The 24,734-nt window shown below is 38.6% G+C and overlaps 1 protein-coding gene and 1 long non-coding RNA gene across 4 annotated transcripts in view; one reads left to right on the top strand and one right to left on the bottom strand.

Moving 5' to 3' along the window:
* LOC149224983 (flavin-containing monooxygenase FMO GS-OX-like 4) overlaps positions 1-6,075 on the bottom strand; it is a 320,681-nt gene extending 314,606 nt beyond the window's left edge. Inside the window, exon 1 of one of the 3 annotated variants that reach the window (XM_089386382.1) lies at positions 5,242-6,075. In XM_089386382.1, coding sequence (XP_089242508.1) covers positions 5,242-5,782 — 541 coding nt within the window. In that variant the 5' untranslated portion in view covers positions 5,783-6,075. The remainder of the gene's footprint in view (positions 1-5,241) is intronic. The other 2 variants (XM_089386380.1, XM_089386381.1) reach the window with 2 other exon arrangements.
* Positions 1-23,558, top strand: part of LOC149224982 (uncharacterized) — a 46,509-nt gene extending 22,951 nt beyond the window's left edge. Inside the window, exon 5 of the long non-coding RNA XR_016249557.1 lies at positions 23,364-23,558. This is a non-coding gene — a long non-coding RNA (uncharacterized LOC149224982). The remainder of the gene's footprint in view (positions 1-23,363) is intronic.
* Positions 23,559-24,734: the final 1,176 nt, after the last annotated feature.

The following is a 24,734-nucleotide window of genomic DNA, read 5'->3' as shown; positions in this document are numbered from 1 at the left end:
AATGTTTGTGCATGCAGTTGGAGACTTCTAGCTACATGGATTGGTTGGCATGCATGCGGCTCAAAGGTAACATGGGTCAAAACGATAGTTCCAGCTCAGGGAAAGATCATCAGTGGATGTTGTCTAACATCTGGGTGATCAAGTGTCGCTAGGAGGTTGCAGTAAGTTTCAAGATAGTAGACCCCACTTCCATAATTGGAACTTAGATGTTGGGTCATGCATAGTAACTCTCGTCTCATATTTACCCTGGTGAGCTTTAAAAAACAGGTAAATGTGGGGTGGGGTGTTACCCCTGATCCGAATTGGGTATGTCTCTAAATCTTCATTTCTTGCCTAGCATTGCCACATCATCATTGCCCCTGCCACATCATCCACCCACTGTCTTGGTTCACTAATTCCTTGAGGAATTTGGATATCCTGGCCCTTAGGATGTGTTCCTCTCGCTTTGTAAACAACTTCAGACATAATGTGTCTACTATACTTCCTAATGCTAACCCTATTTTTCCTCCTAGAAACTTGTTTGACCTATTTGACCAACTTTGACCATGTTGTAACTAGCCATTGTCTTCTTTGATTGGAAAAATTCAACATGGAATGGAATCCTCTCATCAAGCTGAACAAAATGAGACCAAGTTGACTGTTTAACCACCGAGACCACTTTGCATTGGAAACCATGAACGTCCTTGGTAAGTGTCAAAGTTGTCAATATGAGATTGTCATTTATGAGAGTTGTCTAAGAGATATTGCACTAAGGCCAAGGTCACCTATAGACTCTATAGACTCTAACCATGTGGAAATACATAGGTGCACCTTGATATGGGTTGGACTAGCCCATACACCGATGATCACCCCTGCAGATGCAAACGCCCATAAAACCATGTGTCCTCAAGTAAGCCCACCTAAGGCCCTCCAATCCTATACAAGACAAAAGGAACCCAAGATGAACTTCAAGGGATTAGCCATGGTTCGACCAAAACAACAAGTTAAAGACACAAGGTTTAGGATGCCTAGTACAGGTCTCACATGGTTGTCACAATGTTTTTGACTCGTGACCTTGGGCTTATAATGGTGATGATACATGCTGCAACTTTTTAATATGTACCCTTGTTGACATGAATAACACGTCCCTCGAGAGAAACTTGATGAAAATCTTGTGCAAGGAGATTTGGAAGCCATAAAACATCAACAAAATTTTGGTGCTATTTCATTAAATCCTAATACATCAACAAGAAAAAGGTGAAAGAAGATAACTTACATGAAAATAGAAGATATCATCAAATATCGCCCATAATCATTCAAGAGAGAGAACCATCTAACAAACATCCTCCACAAGAAGTTTGCTACACTAGTGATCCATAGCACACAAGAGAGAAACAATTTAGCTAGTACAAGTTATTTCCAAATGTGACAATGATCTGAGGGAAATCGACTTCCTTCTATCTATATGAGGGTAACCAAGTCGAGTTGCCCTAACTTAGTCTAAAATCCCTAAAATAATAATAAATCATGATTACAAGTTGGATAGGTCACAGCCAACCACCAAAGATAGTTAAATTATTGTTATAACATAAAATTATGCCTCAACCAACACACATGTGAGTTAATTCCCTCTAAGGGTGGCGTCATCATCCAAAAGGTGTGTCTCTCCATAAAAAGGTTCAATGGATGGCTCCAAGGGGAGCATCTCATCCTAAAGGTCATGTCTCCTCATCAAATGGGTGCCCAATCATCAAACAAGGCTCCCTCAATCACACGACATCCATTAATGTGCCTATGTCATCCTCCCAAGCATCAAGAATGGGATGTCATAATGTTGGGGCATGACATCATCATGGTGAATAGCGTACCATCCTTCAAAGGGATCCCATGTCATCATCATCATCAAATATCTTCAAAACAAGGCAACATCCATCAAGTAGGTGCAATGCCGGCCTAGGGGCGTCCTGTCATGTTTGGAGTACATTTACTCTCAAGGCAATGTCCTGGATCTGAAGGGAAACATCCAAAGTCCTGGAGGTAGATGAGAGTGCCATCAATTGTGTCAAGGAATCCCAAGGTCAACACTCCTTAATATGTGCCCAACATCCTTTGTCAAAGTGTATTGCATCATCATCAACTTGGATGGATGTCCTCTCTTAAGTGCTGGAAAAACATCATACAATCACTCAAGGGATAGTAGTTGTATACGGGAGCAACATATCTACACATACTCACATAATCAAGTGAAATCAACATCATGGGTGCAAGAACCATAAGAGTATTAGAGTGGGCCATATTTAATGTTAAAGGCATCAAAGTACTTCATAAGCATCATCTTCAAAAGTCTTCCTAGCTTATGATTTGTACATAAGTTACCATGCTTAAATATAAGAGGGTTATTACAAGGCCCTATTAGATGCTTCCAACCCAAAGGGGAGGAACAATTCCTAGGCCAACCCTTTCAAAAGATAGGTATAAGTGATGGATGAAATGGATTCATTGTCTTATGCTAGGTTATATTAAACCATTGTCCATGAGTGCCTTTGTAGAGAGAATGCTTAGCAATGCCTAAGTTACCTTCCTCGCCTTTGTTTTTCCAAGCCCCATACTTTCCTTTTTCTTGTTTAGCAAACTTCTTTGAATATCATGTAATAATAAGATAGCCCCCTTTGTGATGGGCAGTTTATTGCTTCATCAAGACCAAGATGCTCATAGAGAGTTCCTTTTACTTTGATAGGTGCGATAAACATGGATACTCTCAGGGAAGAGTGGCTATATAAGAGGGGCTAGAGCTCAAGCTATATTTTGGTTTTTCTTGCTTTACATCCCTTGTCATTCTTTTGCATTTTAATATTTGGCTCATACTCTTTCTTTCCTTATAGCTACATCAACCTTGGGTATATACAACTCCATCTTCTCATAGGATAAGGTCAACAATGAACCAGCACAAGTGACTGATGACGACCAATCAAAGGATGGGACGACAAAGTAGGGAAAGATGACAAATGTTAAGCATGGATAACATGGAATGCTACCATCATCAGAATCTCCTATTTGTGCCCCTCTGAAATGGTGAAAGAAAGGCTCTAAGGAGAGTCACACTAGACTAAAGGCAAGTGATAACCACCAAAGTGAAACAAGGGAACAAGTGTACAACCAATAGCGATCTATCATCCAATTCAACCAATACTCTATACTAGAATGCCCTTAAAACATTAACTGAAAGCATTTGAATATAAAAATGGCTAATGTACCTCACAATAGATGACCCACCTTTATCTGATGTGCAAGTTAAATTAATGAATGCACTGACAGGAGAGTGGATGAGATGCATCTGAGACTGGCTATCTGTGGATCACAATAGGGCTGCTGGCTGGCAAACTGCAACATAGGAGAAAAACTTTCTCCTAGGGTTACCCAGACGTGGGTGGGTAATAGACAGCTCAGTTAGTTGGGAATGGGAAAAAGGTTCAGATAGGAGAAGGTCCCTGGATAGGTGCCAAATGTTATGTTAGGTTGTCTCAGGCATGAAGCTTCAAAATGGTGGGATTTTCTCATTAAGATAAACAGTGACTCAGATACATAGGAATGGTCGGTCACAGCAGTGGTTGACTGTACAAGATCTAATCTTACAAGGGATTTCAGTAGAGGAGTGGAACCACTTTGTTATTCTTCTTAACCATAGTGCTATCAAATTATGAAGAACAGCTGATCAACTCAAATGGTCCAGCTATAGTGGTACAGGGGATTACAATGTCAACTAGGTTATTCTGCAAGAATTGAAGAAGACCTGTCCACTGAAAGAGTTTGGTGGTGGAGATCTGGGTGGAAATATGCATGTCCATTAGAAACAAAACTGCTATTGTGATTGGCTCTAGCCAACAGAATTTTAACTTGCGATAATGGACAGAAGAGGATTTGGGCAGGGCCTAGCAGATGCATTCTTTGGAAGATTACTGATGTAATTGTGAACCATCTGTTTGTGACCTGTCCTTTTGTACCATCTGTTTAGGAGGAGGGAGTACAACCAGTTGTGTGTTTTATTAAATGGGACAAGTTGACTCTGGCTGAACGTCTTCTTGACTGCATCACAGATGAGGCAGTTGATGGAATTTGATGGGCCAAAAATCAGATGACTTTCCAGGATTTGGTTCTTACACCTGCTCAAGTAGCTAATAAGATCAGATTGGCTATGGATGCAAAAGGAGATACTAGTTAGAAGTTTAATGATGCTAAGTATTGATCAAGAGAAACCCTGGGGTTTATTTGATGGTTCAAGTGACACACAGGTATCTGTGGAGAAGAAGTAGCCCTTTACTTAGAACAAATCACTATTTTTATCTGAAGTATGCTACTGGACAAGGTTCCAACAATTGGGCAGAACTCTATGGACTTTGGGTGTTGTTAAAAGCTGCAGAGGAGCAAGGATTAAAGCATATTCAAGTCTTTGGAGACTGAAAACTCATGATAAACTAGGCAAATTATCAGTACAAAATTGAAAATCTGGGCTTTGTTCCTATCATGAATCAACTTATCAAATAAAAGCAGTAGATACCACTTTTGACTTTATTGCTTTGGCTCACATTTACCGAGAATTCAACTCACAAGCAGTTGCTTTAAAGAAGCTTTGGTCCTGCAGGAAGGTACCCTACTGGAGTGCAGAGGCGGCATTCACATTTCAGAAACTGAGTAATCTCTGTGTTAAGTGTTCTCTTGAAATCAGGGCTATGTTAGATATTCCAGTTTATACGAAATATGCTGGTTCTCTACCGTAATAAGCCTTTAATGTTTTTTTGACACATAAGGACGGAATGAATATTGTGAAGGACTGTAATAAGTAGACATGGTCTCTATTTTGGAAAAAAAATGCATAGGCTAGCTACTACACATGGAACAGCCTTTGAGCAATCTCAACACAGAAATTTTTTTAATTTTCATTTCTTTTTCATAATTTTCAAATATAAGGATTTTTTTTAGTTTGGGAAAAAAACTACAAATTTGATCTGAAAATATGCAATGGACTGTAGCAAATTTGATCTAAAAATATGCGAGGGACTTTAAACATGTAAACACAACATCTATTGTTCAAAATTTCAAATAAATGTCTGGATTCATATATTGTTCACAGACTGTTATGTTGATTTTTGGCAATTAAATTCACTGAATCTGACAAATGCTTCAGATTCGGTAAATTTCGATTTTTTCGATAAAAAGAAGTGACTAACACAAAATTCATGAATTGCCGCGTAAATCATAGAGTACCTGGGATTTCTGCAACTCTGGGCTGGGTATGATGCCCACTGCACACAACCACAGCATCGTAGAGCTCCTCTATCACATCTCTCTTCTCTGCATTAGACCTCACAATCCATTGATTCTGATTGTTGGGATCCCTGCCCACATACTCAACCTTAGTCCTGAATCTGATGAAGTTCAACAGCCTAAACTCTGCAGCAAAATCTTGAAGATAAAGAGCCACTTCCTTATGTCCAGGCAACCTTCTGCAGTCCCTCCCTTCCACGACCTTAAATGGGTAATCCCTGAAGCCCATCACTTCACGTGGGAGATTAGTCCTGAGGGACAGGTATATGCTACTGTGGATAACCGTACGTGCGGGATCCAGTCCCAGAGGATCAGTTTCCACTTGTGGATCATACACCCAGGTGCCACCCACATGATCAGCTTGTTCAAAAACTACTAATTCGTGTCCCTCTCGGTTTAATTCCCGGGCAGCTACTAGCCCAGCTGCCCCTGCTCCTATCACAGCCACTCTACGGACCTTGTTGGGTTCATCGTGGGCCATTCTTAACTGATTTTCTTGGTGAGCTTTGGCAGCAGTGATTGAATTTGTCGTTTCTTACAAGGCGCAATGAGAGAGTGGCCGATTGCAGGGTGATGTTTTGGGTTAGGAGAGCCATCAGGATGGATTGGCCATGATATACCGTTTCCTTCTTTCTGTTAGAGCTCTTTCCGTTGACAATTAATTGATGGTGTGAAGTTTGCATCGGTGAGGTTTCAATTTACTTGAAAGTTGAAACGAATGCCTTCGAAATTCTTTGCAATCACGTAATTGTGTTGGAATTGGCACCCAATTCGATGTATGTAAGAAGCCAATTTTCAAGGCTGTTCTGCTCATTTTTATCCTATTAAATCTGAAACAAATTTTCAAGTGGCACAGGTGTAATTAGAGTTGAGTTTTTAAATTCATATTTAATTTTGTTATTTCATTGGCGTGAGGAATACTCTTAATGCAGTTGAATGAAGATTGCCCCGTGTAAAATGTTTTTGTAAATTTGATTGGTAAATATTTTCATGTATGAATGAAATTCTAATGTCCACGAGATTAGATATAGTCTATAGGACTATTAGGTTCCTTGCTTTTTGCTTTTTGCAATTCAATCTTCTAATTAGTTAAATTAATGATAAGCTGACCCAACCTTTTAAGAGTCCCCTCACTGAAAAGACAATGCCAAGGAACCGTTGTTAATACACTGGGGTAATTGTCTCTCATGTCTCTGAAAGCATCACATTCCAAAATGAAATGTTTTTCCGATTCCACTGCCCTAGAAGTGAAAAAAGTACACACCTCCTCTTCCCAAGCTTCTATAGGCCTTTTCCACTGACCTATTTCGCACCATAGTTGATGTTAGTTAGTTCTTAATTGAGCAACAAGAATCTTTGCTCTCCATGGAATGCTAGTTCCAATGTACTTTTTTTGTTGGAGATCACACCTGGGGTTGAATTCTTGAACATAGTACTTCTTTCTACCCAACTCTTTTCCCCATATATGCTTATGAAACTTCTCCATAACATAACTCTTTAAATCCTTGCTATTTGTGGGACATGCATTGAGGTAAATATTCCATTTTTGCATCCATTTGTTGTTTTGTCTCGTCCATGATTTCTTTTTTTCACTCGTTCCTTCATTGAAGATAACTTTAGGCCATCTACCTTCTCTCATTTGCTCAATTCTCTGAAGATACCTTATGAGACGCACCATAGCAATTGCTTCGATGGAAGTTTCTCTTGTTTCACTCAACATTATCTCTTAAAACACCGAACTTTTTATTTTGAACTTGCTCACGACCAAACGTTTTTGGATTTTCTCAATTTGCTTCCATTTTGAAACAGGGATGTTGCTAGCCCACAATTCACACTCATATAATATCATTGGACAAACTAGGAGCCCAAAAAGCACTTTAATTGTTTTCCAATCCCATAACTCTATCTCTCTACATATGCTTTGAAGAGCATATAATGCTTTCCACCCTCCTAAAATTCTCTTCTTTCTGCAGTGCTCCCAATTAAGCTTGTTGTTGAAATCAATCTCAAGGTATTTGTATTCATTTACTTCTTCAAGAATGTTGCCTTCAAAGAAGAACGTATGTTGGCTTTGCTTCTTTTTATTTGAGAAAATCATTATTTTGGTCTTGTTGATATTGACTTGCATCCCCACTGCTTTACAAAAATGTTCAAGGGCATAAAGGTGCATTTGCAATCCCTGGGCTGATTTAGCAATCAATACAAGGTCATCAAAATATAAAATAAGCTTTATCACAAACTTCCCCAACCAAACACCATCCCCACGTTGCAGATTTAGCCATTCTTCCAATTTATCAATATATAAACCAAAAAGAGTAGGGGATAAAGGGCAGCCTTGCTTGACTCTAATGTCACTTCTAAAGCTTTCTGAAATGCCTGTTGAAGTTCTAATTTTGACTTTCACCTCTTCATAAATCCTATGGACAACAACTCTATAATGCAAAGGAATTTCAAGTTCTTCCATTCTACTCCACAACTTATCTCTAGGGACCGTGTCAAATGTCTTTTGAAGTCAACAAAGAAGCAAAATACTTCTTCTTTTCTCTCCCAAACCTTTTCAATAATGTGTCTCAACGTGGTATCATGATCTATTGTGGAATGCTTCGACCTAAAACTTGTTTGCCCTTTTGCCCTCTTTTCTTTGACTTTTGCCCACTTATTGATTCTATTTTCCACCATGCTACTGAAGAGCTTTGCAAACAAAGAATTGATCATAATGGTTCTATAGTTGGAAGGATTATTAATGTCTCCACTTTTAGAGTGGATGATCAATGCAGTTGAATGAAGATTGCTCGGTGTAAAATCAAATTTGATTTTGTAAATATTTTTGTGTATGTTAGAGTGGATGATTGATGCAATTGAATGAAGATTGCCCGGTGTAAAATGTTTTTGTAACTATTTTTGTGTAGGTTAGAGTGGATGAGTGAAATGTGTATATTATTGGCTATAATAAAAAAAATAAAAAATGAAAATAAATATACATATTTGGATGGTTTTAATTCAAATTATTATTAAATATCAATAATCCCATTATGAGCTCCCTGATGGGGGTGAGAACCGAGACTAATGTGGTCGTCGGGCCCCATGAGGAGTGACAAATAGGTCGTTGGTCCGGGTCGTACCTCTCGATCCCCTCATACCATATGGAGGAGGGAATGACATATAGGATCCTTAGATCTCAGGAGTGCGAGTATTTACGGCGCATTGGGAAAGGGAAGCGACAACAGGTTGATAAGCGGGATGAGGAAGGTGCTGGGATTTCGTTTCAGTGCTCAGGTTTGGTGGTGGAACTATACTTGGCCTCCTGCTCGACAATGAAAGAGGCGTTGGAGGCGTGACAAAATTGGTGGTTTCTTGATTTTCTTCGGGGAATTGTGGTTTGTTGTGTATAATGAAGCCCAACTCCTTGTTTTTCTCGAGCCTTGCAGGGCTAGACTGGGTTGGCAAGCATTGTGTGAAGGCAAATGCTATTTCTGGTTCATTTGGGGTAAGGCGCGTCTCTGTAAAAGTTGGCAGTGCCATGGTGAGGGCAATGTTTGAGAGGCGTCAAGGTTCTAGAAAATTGTTAAAATTGGTGTTAAAATTGGCAACTAGGGCCAAACTCCATGTGGGTCATCTTATTCATGGCTGATAATATTTTTATTAGATTCCTCTCGTCAAGAGGTGTAGGATTGATCTAAAGATCATCCGATTCCGATAAGTATTTATGGAGATATGAATTTATTTTTATTATGGAATAATTATCGAGCCGACCATCAACTCATGTAGGCTCAGAAGCCCAACAGACGCATCTATTCATCATCAACATTTGTATATAAATACGGGAGGTCTTTTCCTCATTTGGATACACACTGATCATCACATCTCTCTATCTTGCATTGGTGTGCAGCAGAATCTTGCACTGGTGTGCGGCGAAATCTTGCACTGGTGCGCGGCGAAATCTTGCACTGGTGCGCGGCGAAATCTTGCACTGGTGCGCGGCGAAATCTTGGACTGGTGCACGGCGAAGTCTCGGACTGGTGCACGGTGAACAACTCACCGGTGGAGACTTGACAAGTTCGATCTAGGGTTTGCTGCCCTAGTTTAGGGCTGATCTGGGGTTTGCTGCTGTTGATATAAATCGGATCTTTGTACTATTTCTCTTTGTTGAATTATTGAAGATAAAAGAAGATTTGATCAAAGGGTTTCCCCATATTGGGGTTTGTCCCTGGCTAACTGCCACATCTTGTGTCTCTTGTCTTGGCTTGTTTTTGTCAATCGTTTAATGTTCTATCTACACTTTACTTAATGTACATGTGATTGCTAATCTGTGGATAATAATAAGAAAAAGAAGTAAACTGCTCTAAGCATAGAACATACCATAACTTTCTAACATGGTATCGGAGCTGAGGTGAAGACAAAGCCCAAGCAAGAGCAAGAGCAATCACCGAAGAGAAGATTGGCAGGCTATCAAAAAAAAAAAGAATTCATGGGGTCCTCAACGCACTTCCCTGCTGAAGACAAGCTTCGTGAGAAGTCTGACTACCACGGATGGAAGATGTCTCTCGATCTAACATTAGAAGAACAGGAAGTGTTGGACCATGTGAAAGGCGGAATTGCTGAGCCTCCATCAAATGCATCTGCTGCTGCTAGGAACAAATGGACCTAAGGGTGGAAGAAAAGGACGATGTTACATTTGTGATAAAGCAGGTCACTATGCAAGGGAGTGCCCTGATAGAAGGGACTCACACCGGGACGATGATCAAAATCCCTCTCATGGCAATCAAAGGAATAGCAAATCTAATAGCAGAGGTAAAAGGAGTGCTGGAAATCAAGGAAGAGGACAACCATTCAAGAAGGCTAGAAATTCCAGGTATGAATCTAACACTATTGACAATAAGCAGGATGAATATTATCTACCAGCTACTCTATCTACCTCTACTCCTCCGGATTCGCTGGGAATTTGGCTTATTGATAGTGGTGCCTCAAGGCACTTCACCGGTTACAAAGAAGTTCTCCATAATCTGATAGAGAAAGAAACTAACCTGGAAATTGTCCTTGGAAATAATATGAAATTTCCCATGAAAGGTGTAGGCAATGTCTCTCTTAAATTGAATCAAGGTAATATGATCCACTTACAGGATGTATTATATGTACCTGACCTCAAAAAGAACCTGGTGTCCATCTCGGCAATGGAAGACAAAGGCTACAAGGTGACCCTCAGCAATGGCAAGGTACGTGTATGGAAAAACAATGTTAAAGATGCCTTTACTCTTGGGTTTCGTGTTGATTCATTATATCAGGTTGGGGGAAGTCCGCTAGGTGTCATGTCTTGTGACACATCTCTTCAGTCCGAACTTTGGCATCGGAGGTTTGCCCACCTTCATTATAAAGCTCTACCCGATGTAAGACAAATGGTGATAGGGATGCCAAAATTCCGAGTAGAGAAAGGTGGTGTATGTCCGGTATATGCCGAAGGAAAGCTCAAAAGGGGACCATTCCCCTCAAGCCAAAGAAAGACCTCTGATATATTACAATTGGTTCACTCAGACATATCTGAGGTTGGCATTAAGAGGGATACTACTACACCATATACTCCTGAGCAGAATGATGTGGTGGAAAGGAAGAACCGTACGATTGTGGAAGTTGTCCGTGCCATGCTCCATGATCAAAGACTTCCAAAGTTTCTATGGGCAGATGATGTAACAATGCCTGATGTGGATGAACCCATGGATCCTATTGATCCACCTGAGCCTTCCTCTTCTAGGAAGAGGCCCTCTTGGCTTAGGGGGCTACTCAATGATGCTGAAGGACACACTGCACCCTGAGAAACCTTCCGTGAAAGTAAGAAACCTAACAGGTATCAGGGATACCTGACCATCATGAGCACGATCATACAAAATGAGCCTTCATCATTCTCAGATGTCGTTAAGCATCAAGTATGGAAGGATGCTATGACCGAAGAATATGAGTCTATTAAGAACAATGATGTTTGGGAAGTAGTTCCCAGACCCCAGGACAAGACAGTTGTCACTTCTAAATGGCTTTACAAGATAAAGCATGCAACAGGTGGAAGTACGGAAAAGTATAAGGCTCATTTTGTTGCTCGTGGCTTCTCCCAGAAGGAAGGTATAGACTATGACGAGATATTTACCCCTGTTGCCAGGTATACCACCATTCGCTCGATCATAGCCCTTGCGACTTCACAAGGATGGAACCTACATCAGATGGATGTCAAGACCGCGTTCTTGCATGGTTCGATCAAAGAAGAGGTCTACGTAGAGCAACCCGAAGGATTTGAGATTTATGATCAAAAAATCTCATGTATGCAAGTTGAAGAAGGCTCTCTATGGGCTGAAGCAAGCACCCCGAGCATTGTATGAGAGGATAGATAGCTACTTTATGAAGATGGGATTCACTAGGAGTGAAGCCGATCCTAACCTTTACTTTAAGGTTGAAGATGACAAACCTCTCATACTGGTGCTATATGTGGATGACCTCTTTCTAACAAGTACAAACCCTCTAATTCACAAATGTAAGAGGGAGTTGGCTTCTAAATTTGAAATGAAGGACCTAGGACTAATGCACTATTTCCTAGGACTTGAAGTCTGGCAGAAGCCAAGGGAAATTTTCCTATCTCAAGGAAAATATGTGGTGAAGATTCTAGAAAGATTCGATATGGTGGACTGCAAGCCTGCTACTATCCCGATAGAGCTTGACTTTAAGAAGTTAAGCGGTAACGCTGCTGGACCTGTGTTCTTAGTGAACTTCCATCCAGATATATGCTTCGCAGTCAACACATTGAGTCAACATATGGTTGAACCTCACCACATACATTGGATTGGTGCCAAGAATCTGTTAAGATATCTTCGTGGCACAATTACTTATGGGTTAAGATACACTACCGGAGATGTGAGACTACTTGGATACACAGATGTTGATTGGGCTGGCAATGTGGTGGACCGTAAGAGCACTTCCGGGTGTTGTTTCTCCTTGGGATCTGCTTCGATATCCTGGATGAGCAGGAAGCAGAAGTCGGTGGCTCTGAGCACCGCCGAGGCAGAGTATATTGCTACTAGCATGGCCTCCTGTGAGGCAGTCTGGTTGTGAAAGCTCTTCAGTGAGCTGTTTGGATTTACATTGGATACCACCGTGATCCTATGTGACAACCAGAGTGGGATTCGTTTGTCAGAGAATCTCGTATTTCATGATCGCTCCAAGCATATCGATATCAAGTACCACTATATTCGAGATATGGTGCAGCAGGGAGCTATAAGGCTCCAACATATCGGTACAGATGAACAAGTCGCCGACATTCTAACAAAGCCCCTAGGAAAGGTCAAATTTTTTACTTTCCGAGAACAACTTGGTGTCATTCAGAAACCCTCTAATGAGGGTCCTGTATGATGTATTGAGCTCTGGGAGCTCTAGGGGGGCGCGGGGTACCTCTTAGAGCGACATATGAGCATAGGGTGACTCACCATCCCCTGGTGGTGTATGTGTACAGGGTAAAAGAATCAAAACTTTCCTTGTGACACCTCGTGGTGACTATGTAGCAGGATGATTAGTTCTCCTGTGAGGTCTAGATGATGTGTTCTCCATGACGATTATGTAGCAGGATGATTAGTTCCCCTGTGAGGTCTGGATGATGTGTTCTCCATGACGATTATGTAGCGGGAACATTAGTTCTCCTGTGAGGTCTGGATTATGTGTTCTCGATGACAATTGTGTAGCAAGATGATTAGTTCTCCTGTGAGGCCTGGATGATGTGTTCTCCATGGCGATTGTGGACAGGATGATTCGCTCTGCTGTGGACAAGATGATTCGCTCTCTTGTGGGACAGGATGATTCACTCTCCTGTGGACAGGATTGATTAGTTCTCCCGTCGAGGCATCCTACCCATGCAGTTTGGGACTCATGGGAAGTAACTCTCCTCTGATCAATGAGCAGGGAAATGAGGATAGGGACCATAATAGTACCGATGGACGCATTGCTGTATCTACCGTACTCCCTATGCTAGGATGACCTTCATTGATCTGGGATCAATGATAGTGGTCTAGGACCAGTGGTAGGAGTTGTACCCACTATGACGCTGACTTCGGGTTGATTGAGACTAGTCTGGGGCCAGTGGTACATACTCTGAGATTGACTTTGGGTCAGTGAAGCACTGGTCTGGGACCAGTAGTAGGAGTGGTACCTGCTATGACGCTGACTTCGGGTCGGTTGAGACTGGTCTGGGACCAGTGGTAGGAGTTGTACCCACTATGACACTGACTTTAGGCCGATTGAGGATTGGTCTGGGACCAATGGTACACACTCTGAGACTGACTTTGAGTCAGTATATACATCCTCTATCATTTCTTCTTCTTCATAATTTGGACAAAGTAGAGCAGAGCATAACAAAGCAAAGCAAAGCAGATCAGAACAGGGCAGAACAGAACAGAGCAGTGCAGGCAGAATAGAGCAGGGGTCAAGCTGTACGGGGCAGTGCATTTGATGGATGAATAGTAGCGACCAACAGACAGATTGCAGATGGATTTCTCCCTAGTTGAGAGGGAGTGTTAAAATTGGCAACTAAGGCCAAACTCCATGTGGGTCATCTTATTCATGGCTGATAATATTTTTATTATATTCCTCTCGTCAAGAGGTGTAGGATTGATCTAACGATTATCCGATTCCGATAAGTATTTATGGAGATATGAATTTATTTTTATTATGGAATAATTATCAAGCTGACCAGCAACTCATGTAGGCTCAAAAGCCCAACAGACGCATCTATTCATCATCAACATTTGTATATAAATACAGGAGGTCTTTTCCTCATTTGGATACACACTAATCATCACATCTCTCTATCTTGCACTGGTGTGCAGCGAAATCTTGCACTGGTATACATCGAAATCTTGCACTGGTGCACGGCGAAATCTTGCACTGGTGCGCGACGAAATCTTGCACTAGTGCGCGGCGAAATCTTGCACTAGTGCGTGGCGAAATCTTGCATTGGTGTGTGGCGAAATCTTGGACTGGTGCGCGGCGAAATCTTGGATTGGTGCACGGCGAAGTCTCGAACTGGTGCACGGTGAATGACTCACTTGTGGAGACTTGACAAGTTCGATCTAGGGTTTGTTGCCCTAGTTTAGGGCTAATCTGGGGTTTGCTGCTATTGATATAAATAAGATCTTTGTACTATTTCTCTTTGCTGAATTATTGAATATAAAAAAAGATTTGATCAAAGGGTTTCCCCATATTGGGGTTTGTCCCTGGTTAGCCGCCACATCTTGTGTCTTTTGTCTTGGTTTGTTTTCTGTCAATTGTTTAATGTTCTATTTGCACTTTACTTAATGTACATGTGATTTCTAATCTGTGGATAATAATAAGAAAAAGAAGTAAATTGCTCCAAGCATAGAACATACCATAACTTTCTAACAATTGGCAACTAGGGCCAAACTCCATGTGGGTCATCTTATTTATGACAACTGATATTTTCCTTGGATTCCTCTCTCCGAGAGGTGTAGGATTGATCTAAAGATCATTCGATTCCGACATGTATTTATGGAGATATGAGTTTATTTGTATTATTGACAATATTTCAAGGTCGGCCAGCAACCAAATAACCCCCAACTCAACCTCTATGTTGCATTATAAATAGAGGAGACCTCAAGTCATTTGAACTACACAAATCTCTCATGATCTCTCTCCACTCATTTGGGTTTGGTGGAAAGAGAGGTCAAGAGGGAGATCTAGCCGCAGATCAGATGTGCCCTAGCCGTAGTCAAAGAAGGAGGCTCCTATTCACAACAAAAGCAAGGCCTAGCCGTAGTTGAAAGGAGATCTGGATGTAGTTAAATGAGCCCTAATCCGCAACAACAAAAGGAGGCTTCCGCAGCAAAGGAGGCCTAAAACACAGCTCAAAGAGAGACCTAGCCACAATCATCTATCTGCAATCAAGTGATGCCCTAATTCGTTGTCAAAAGGGAGACCCAAAACACAACTAAAAGAGATCCTAAGCTGCAGCAAAGGATGCACTATATGTATCAAGAAGAGGGGCCCTTATTTGCAACAGAAGGAGCCTTAAGGCAAGGAAAAGGGTTTTTGTTTTAGGGTCGAGGTTAGTGCAACTTTCAGCGTGGAAGAGAGGAGAGTTACCATTGTTTGGCCACAGGAAAAGAAGCAGACTAGCGAGGAAGAAAAGGATTGTTTGAGGAGCCTTTTTGTGACTGCGTGGAGGTTGTCTCATCCTGTAGGAGAGCCCTGTTAGAAAAGGGAAGCCGCAAGTCTGTTGTGACCAAGTTAAGGCAAGGTTCAACGCTGTTTTGGACAGTGGATTACACAAGAAGGATTGCAAGGAGACAAAGCCCTAAATAGTGGGTTGTTGGGTGAGTATAAGGGCTGGTGTTAGCCCTATACTCCTGCGTAGGAAAGTAGCAAAGAGGAGGGACCAAGCCGCAATGTAAGATGTTTAGGTGTATGCTTTAGGGTTGGTGTAGGCTGCAACATACAATGATGCCCTAACCAGTGATGCAACAAGTGAAGGATGGTCTTGTGGAAGGAAAGCCATTGTACTCTAAGTGATTAGTGGAGCAGTTTTTAGTGCTATCACTCGCTACATAGAAATCTTCAGCCCTTGGTGCCAGAACTGTAATTTCATTGGGTCATCCTCATGGTTAAGATCTGTGATCTATGATCTCCTATTTTGCAAGTCAGTATTGACTTTAAATCATTGTACTCTATCTATCTCTCTACTGAACTATTGAAGACTAAAGAAGATTTGATCAAGGGTTCCCCACATTGGGGTTTGTCCCTCGCTGGTGCCACATCTTGTGTCCTCTTGTCTTGGCTTGTTTTCTCATGTTTATGTTTATGTTCTATCTGCATTCTACTATCATGTTGATGTGATTGCTAATCTGGAAATTGATATTGGGCTAATAAGAAAAATTGAAGTAAATTTCTCTTAAGCATAGAACATACCAGAAATTAACAAGAATCGACATCCCCCTGGTAGCTGGATCTGTACAGTGGAGTGACTGGTGTGGCGGGGAATGTGAAGGGGGTGCTAGCAACGGTGGTCGAGCGTACTCCTTGGGCTCCAAGAGCGCGACCCTATCTCACGGTTGGCACAATTCTTTCTAGGTTCTACAGGATGGGGACAATTCATTCTTGCTTCCACCTTCTCCGTGAACCCGTTCTGGGTGGACTGACGAGTGGAGCAGTGGAGCTACCATCGCATGTTGGAGAAGATGGGCAACCTTAAGTTCGGTCTCGTGGATGGGAGGGTAGCAATTCAATTTAGCAGACGGGGCAACACTCTTAGTTGAATTGGGCGCGCTTGAGTGGCAACAGATGCATCCTAATCCTCGATGGGGGTGGTTTAGCCTCCTGGCGAAGCCGGGAGGAGGTCCTTACATTGGCAACCATGGTGGATGGAAGCGGGAGCAAACCGGTGGGAAGGGATCGGGGTACAAGAACAGGAGCATGCGGAGGGTGAGGTGGCGGACTTTGCGGTGGTCAACGCCCGACCTCCTGATGAGGTGGTAGGAGTCAGGGGCAATTGACTCAGCGTGGCGGCAACGGTGGCACGAAGACACCCCGCGTTGGGAGCCATACGTGGACTCTTGGCTCTCGAAGGGGTGGTGGGCGCAAGAGAGTTCATGCAGCTCACAATGATGGTCGTTGTGACGCCCTGGACCCAGAGGAATTGCAGCACTGCTGCTTGGAAATCTGTCGAGGTCTAATCCAATCCTTGGTGGACCGAGTAGATGTGGAAAAACGAATTAATCGAGAAAAGCACGATGAGCTGATGGAAACATTGGATCGCATGCATTACTTCCAATGTTAGGTCAGGAAATGAGTGGTGGTAGTTTGGTGGGGACAAAACCATCTAGCGGAGAAAGTGGAAAAGCTGGAGAACTGGATGCCACACTTCGAAGGGCACGTTCAGTGCAACTTTTGTCCTCCGCCTCCTCTAGGAACTGCTCCAGACAACCCAGCGTCTATCACTTCGGATGATTAGTATGTCCTATGGTTTTCTTTATGTTATGTTTGTCTATTGGAGCCTATGGCCCTCTTTTTTGTGGACACTGTTACGGGCATCTCTTTTGTATTTTTGTCACCTTCTGCAGACTATGGTCAACAAACCTAGTTGGGTTGAGACCACATGCTTTTTGAAGTATTGGATGCATATCTTTTTTCTGAATGAATAGAATGTTGACTTACAAAAAAAAATCCCATTATGAGCCAAGTTGGCAAGAGTGGGAGGGGTCATCCTTCACCCTGATGACCAAAAGGAGATATAATTTGCCTAGGGCTTGGGCATCTCATCAAACAACCAAGTTGAATATCTGGCCCTCTAGAAAGCACTGGAATTAGCCAAGGTATAAAGAAACTATTGGTCTTTAGAGATTTAATGCTAGTAATAAAGCAAGAAGTAACTAGAACAAAGGATGGGAGAACAATTGTCAGTGTCACAATACTTGTTTGTTCAACATAGTCCAAAATAAAGTTAGGAGTAACAAACACAAAACTTAAAAATATATGAGTTGTTCCATTAGTGGGAAAACCAACGGTTAGCATATAGACCAATCTAGAGTGTGATAACAAGACAACAAAAAGAAAATGGTTGCCCCATAATTGGGATAAACCAACCAAGCTAATTGAAACTGTAAGAATGGAAGAAGCAAGCATCATATATATAGCAAAAAATAAAAGAAACTTGATAAATTCATGTAGATAAAAAAGTATTTAGGTCGATGGAATGGTCAGTGTCCTTGCTTTGGGGATCCATTACGAGGCCTAAAGGTAAGCCAACTTCTAGACGAGCGAGTTGGCTTTATATGTTCACCAACAACAACTTCAATTCGTTCAACCTATACATGATATTGTCTCGTGCTTCCCATTTTTTGACCTACACTTTTCCCAGGAGCAACTTGTTATGCCAACACAAGTCCACCCTGTATAGATAATGATTTTGTTTGCCCCCAATATTCCCCATTTCAGGGACCAAGTAACGAGGCCATCAATCACTGCATAAACTAAAATTCCTTATCTCTCATGCCAAACCTCATCCTTGGTTGCATTAATCTCACACAGAATTTCTGGGGGCATATGGACTTGATAATGTTGTGTGAAGGCTTCAACTAAAAAATGAGTGTCTTAACCCCACATGTTACATTGTCCACCACCTCCTCATCGACAGTTAGCTCTCTGGCAGGTCATCACTATTGAAGGGAGAGAAGCAAGTAAGGAAGAGGCTTCATAGGGGCGAGGAATTGGTGAGACGCAAGCTAAAAAAATTAAAGCCCTCCTATAAGATGAAGGTCGAGTAAGAGGGCACCGCAGAGAGACTTGGGCCTCTTGTTAGCATAGATGAAGGCAAGAAGAATGCCAAAGAAAAATAGCTAGGCAAGGACTAGAACATAGAGGAGTTACAATTGAAAGGCATGATTGGAGAATGAGAAAACCAAAGGGAGAAAGTCGAGATGAGAATAGCAAGCAATACTGCTAGTTGCGAGATGGGGACCACTTTGAAGTATTGGAAAGGCAAATCACTAGCTCAAAATCAATGTGGAGTGACACACAAGTTGGCAGGTGAGTTCTCTACGACTTCATTTGATACAACGTCGATCAAGGTGGCAAGTTGGAGAGGCATATGCCCTATGGTGCCAATATATAGATCAACCTCCCATTTTATATTACAATTAGACCTCCTACTACTTGTAAGAAAATTTTAGTAAGAAGAACAACAATATTTCTATCGACTATTAAAAATAAACCAATTAACCATATAAATAAAAATATTTTAATTATTATAATTTTTAAAAATAAAATAAAATATGATAATTTAAAACTATAATTTATCTTATTAACAATGTCCACTTAAAGTATTGAAAATTTTAAGAACTACACATAATTTAATATTTAAAAATTCCAACTATTTTTTAAGAACTGCACATAATTTAATATTTAAAAATTTCAACTATAAAAAATGGTGTCAGTGATAGTTTGTTTTATTATTATAAATTTTATAAATTTCTTTTGTTATAAATTCTAATGGATTTTATTATAAATAATTAATATTATTTTTTTAAAGAAATGGTGTCAGCGATAGTTTTTATTATTATTATAAATTTCTTTTGTTATAAATTTTAATTGATTTTATTATAAATAATTAATATTTTTTTAATAATATTTATTTATTATAATTTATTTTCATTTCAGATATTAACTAATTTTATTATAAACAAAGTTATATCTTTGGTGGTCTTTGTCCTTGTAGTTTGAAATTGATTTATCTTTCTAAAGAATTTGTCGTGCAGTAAAGAGCAAGGTATAATGCATTCGGTGTGTGTTTTTGTCCTTGTAGTTTGAAATTGGCTTATCTTTCTAAAGAATTTGTCATGTAGTGGAGAGCAAGGTATAATACATTTGTTGTGTGTTGATCGATGAACTCTTTTAGTGTTTACAAAAAATTAAACCAAGAATTTGTAAAGTGTGACTTTACAAAACAACACTGTTTTATTTAAAAAAAAAAAAAAACTAATTTTTAATTAGGTAAAACATATGAAAACATTAATTAAATGTTGTTGAATATATATATATATATATTCAAGAATCACACTAATCAATAATTGATTTCCATAACTCTAAAGAATTTGTCGTGCAATGGAGATCGATGAATTCTTTTAGTGTTTACCAAAAATTAAACCAAGAATTTGTAAAGTGTGACTTTACAAAACAAACCTGTTTAAAAAAAAAAAAACTAATTTTTAAACAGGTGAAACATATGAAAACATTAATTAAATGTTGTTGAGAATATATATATATATATATATATATTCAAGAATCACACTAATTAATAATTGATTTCCATAACTTTAAAAATTCATTTAATTATTTATTTTTTTAAGATAGTATCCACTTCTATTTTAAACATATGAACTGATGATTAATACACTCAAAAGGGTACAAGTTGCATTCCCTCTTGGTTGTGGATTTTCTTGAATTTAGTACATGTATAAGAGGCTCCATAATCTGAACATCTGGAAATCTGAACATCAACTCCACATCCCTCCACCCCTTCGCCCTTTATGGTCCTCCTCCACTCTTTCCTTTTCCCGCCGGGGAGTCCTTCAACTTGGCACAAAGGACGAATTAATCTGGTCTCCAGACTCCTCTATCCATCCCATCACTGTCCGTCGCCTCTACTCTGCCCTCTCATCTGCCCTCCCTCCCCCCTCCTATCTCTTCCCTATCAAGATTTGGAAAGCCCCCTGCCCACTCAAATCTATCCTTTTCACCTGGCTCCTCTTCTACAACAGGAACCTTTCCTGGGAAGTTCTCCAGAACAAAGGGTGGCACGGGCCTGGTAGATGCCAACTCTGCCTTGCTGAAGTGGAAACGAACATCCATATGTTCTTTCAATGTGCTGCCTCCGCGGCGATCTGGTCCGAGCTTTCCTCAATTTATGGTTTTCCTCTTCGCATGTTTTCCTCTGTTACGGATGCTTTCTTCTGGTGGTCCACACAACGCCCCACCTGGCTCGGCTCTTTTACCCTTTCTTGTTGGCACATCTGGAAGTGGAGATGCCGCCGCATCTTTCAGGACTGCAACCTGCCGTTGGACTCCATCATCACCCTGATCGTCGGCTCTCTGCCTCCTGACTAACGCTTCTGTTTCTTTGCCCCTATCACGGCGGCACATTTTTGTTATATGTACAGGAGTTATTTGTTATATGCTCTTTTCTTTTGTCTTTATGCCCTGCATCCAGTATTCTTGCAGGATGTTTTTTTCGGCACCTTACATGCTTTGGCTGGCACATCTACTTATCGCCATCCTATGATGCTTTCATGGATCACCATCCTTGCATCCTGCAGACATTCAGATCTTCATTCTTCGGGGATCTCTCCCCCCATGCACGACCATGCACGTCTATTTTGATCTTTTTCAAAAGTTTTTCTTCTCATATGTATTTCAGACAATTATATGATCTCAATATAATCTATTCAGCTTTTTTCTCTGAAAAAAAGAGGCTCCATAATGATAATGTTTGTTATTTGAAGTGCTTGTTTTCATATAATGACTAATTGGATAGGAAAGTTGTTGCATTTTCTTATATTAGGAAATCCATTAAATATAACAATTAAACTAAAGAATGTAATAACCCCTAAATTAGCTATAATAATCTCATTCTCTATGTTTTTTGGCATATAAATTTAGTTATGTTGCTTCTTTCTTTTGCAATTCCATTGATGTTGATTCTAGATCCTTTACCAAACTTTAAAAACAATATCATAATTTTTAGTTTCAATAATACTTGATATTATTGTTTTCTTTGATAATGGTGATACATATCACACCCTCTTACCTTTTCCATGATCATATAAATGTCTCAAATTCACAAATATACCTATCAGATTTGCATGAGATGCAATTTCTTGTAGACAATAATTGGATGGGGATGAAGTCGTTGCCTACGTTTGTAATTATCTAGACATGTCATTATTATAGGAAGATAATGCACTAAAATCTCATCAAAAGTAAAGAGAAATAACCTCATTTGCAAGATAAGAAAAACACAGGTCAAAGCTAACATCACCACTACTACTAGTAGAGGAAATCATTGATTGAAAAAAAAGGTATCTATACAATATAACTATCACATTCACCTCTTTATCAGTTATCCATGTTAGATGGAATCTATTAATTTATATATATATATATATATATATATATATTTTTTTTTTTTAAACTCGATTTGGTTGCAATTACGGTTCAGATTTCACATCGAACAATGAAATGTTATTCTTACAAATCTTGGATTGGCATTGATAAATAGTCTTTGGAAAAGGCAAAGGAGTCTATAACTATCTATATTGATTTCCTTTCATCCAGCTAAATGTTAATGTTACCAAGTTAGTGATATGATATATGTCAATTCTTGATTTGGTATGTCACACATTATGTTTCAGAGGTACAAACTCGAAATGTGATACTATCTCCATTGTATGAGTTGACAGCTAATGCGTTGATGACTAGCTGTTATAGTGCCAAGTACAATGATCACTCACTAAAATAGTGCCAGGGACAATGATGACACAATAAGACTCTAAGCAATAAAAATGTTAATAAATAAATTAAATTAACAATAAATAAAAATCAAATTAAATAATCCAATGTACACTTTGTGAAATCAGGTTAAAATTTTGGTCACAACTGAACTAATTGAAAATAAAAACAAAATCAAATATGTTACTATTACCTCCAATAAAGCAATAATAAATATAAATTCTACTTCTAATAAATATAATAATAATAAAAATACAGGGTTTATTTTATATATATATATATATATATATATATATATATATAAATTTAAATTTAGTAAAGTAAAAGAAATATAAAATTGAGTAAAAGTTAGGGCTAAAATCTTTATTTATATTTATATTTAAGTTTATAAATATAAGTTAAATCTAAGTTTATTAAAAGTAAAATCAATATATAAAAGAGTACAAGTTAGACCTAAAGTTTTATTTCATATATTAGTATATATTTATCATAAATCTAAGTTTATTAATGTACATAAAATATTAAAATTTTAATTTATGTTTTATTTTTGCTATTTTCCATTTTAATCTATTAAAATAATAATTAGTTAATACATTTCACTTAATAAATATAATTAAAATAATGATGATTTATTATTAATTGGATAAATTATCTTATACATTTCACTTAATAAATATAATTAAAATAATGATGATTTATTATTAATTGGATGAATGGTTTAATATAAATTGTGAATAACTTGTTTTACTTCTGCTCATGTGAAGTAATAGTAGAGTAGTTTTTTTTGTTGATGTGCACTTATTCTAGTATAGTTTTTAATAAATAATAGTAGTGTAGTTTTTTTTGTTTATGCGAGTTAATTGTAGTGGAATTTTTAATAAATAGATTTTCAAACATGATGTCAGTTCACACGAAAGGGAGTTATGACTCTCATTATATTTGGGGCATTACATGTGCTTTTGTCATTTTATTGATCATGGTACGAAGTCGGCACAAGGTTAAACGTCATTTGAATATTGCAGGTAGCATAGAGAGGTACAGGAGGACCTGGCAAGAGAAATCTATTAGATTGGCAAAGTTAGAGGAAAAAATTTATAGTATAGACCAATGCGCTGAGTATTCGAGCTAGGAGATCAACCATCATTTTCTTCTTTTCAGATGAGGATAGTGACCAGCCAATGTGAATGCTTGGAGATTTTGCCTATTAATTATTATGACTCATTTGTTTCTTACTTGCAACACTATAATATTTTTTGTCTTCACATGTCGATGCTTGTCAAGGTTAACTGTATAAGTTTTTATTTACAAGATGCTCTAATTAGACGAGATCTTAATACCCTTGAGACATTAAATTTATATTACTAATCTAATTTCCTTTGAAACAAATCAATAATAATAATAAAAATCAATTTATATACCAAACAAAATAAAATAACAAAGTTATACATTGGATAACAATTTGATGAATGATTTAATGCAAGCTGTGAACAACTTGATTTCAGAGCTTAAAAAATTAGTGTTGCAATTTTAATACATTGACTTTGACCATAGTAGAGTTTAACCTTGGATAACAATGGGAGGAATGGTTTAATGCAAGTCGTAAACAACTTGATTTACACCCTAGTTTGTCAGTTGAAAAGTGTGGTGGTTTAGTTTAAATATACTATATTAACTTTCATTATAGTGAGTTTGATATTAGATTAAGAGAGTTTGAGAATAGTTTAATTTTAAAAAATGTTTTATTCAAGGTTTTATAGATTAATTTTTTTCTCATTACTTTGTAAGTTATAACTTGGATATAATATGTATATAAGATTTTGACATAGTGATGTGATTGGAAGAAAATTATTTAGCCAAGAACGATGGTTCGAGCAACCTCTGTCAGACAGGCATTGGCACAAGTGTGAGACTATTGCAAGCTTGAACACATTTCCTCCCCTCCATCCTCCATCTTTTAAGTTGTTATATTTCCTTTGCTGCAACATTTTTGTAGTAATATCATAAGCATGTTCTATTCAGTATATCTTTATACTTTTAGAAGCAATTGCTAATAAATAATTTCTTTAACCTCTTTAGAATACTATAATATTTAGAACCAATCGAATTATGAATTTATGCTAGCTTTAATTATGTGTAGTTCTTTTAAAAAACATTTAAAAGAATGAAGATAAAGCTATATATAAGAGATAAGTTATGGATATGAGATATTTTTTAATTAAATATTAAAAAGTAATATAATTCATTTTAAATAAAATATTGTTAAATTTTTATTTATTTTTAAATAATAAATAATTATATTAAAATGGAAAAATGAAAAAAAAAATAAAAATATATATATATATATATATATATATATATATTTATTTTTTTTCTTATTAATTTTAATTATCAAC

The sequence above is a fragment of the Pinus tabuliformis genome, chromosome Q (assembly GCF_031772625.1).
Source record: "Pinus tabuliformis cultivar Carrire ecotype Pingquan chromosome Q, CPIR1, whole genome shotgun sequence".
Classification (NCBI taxonomy): Eukaryota; Viridiplantae; Streptophyta; class Pinopsida; order Pinales; family Pinaceae; genus Pinus; species Pinus tabuliformis.
The sequence above is the reverse complement of the archived record's forward strand: the minus strand, read 5'-3'. Positions and strand labels throughout refer to the sequence as shown.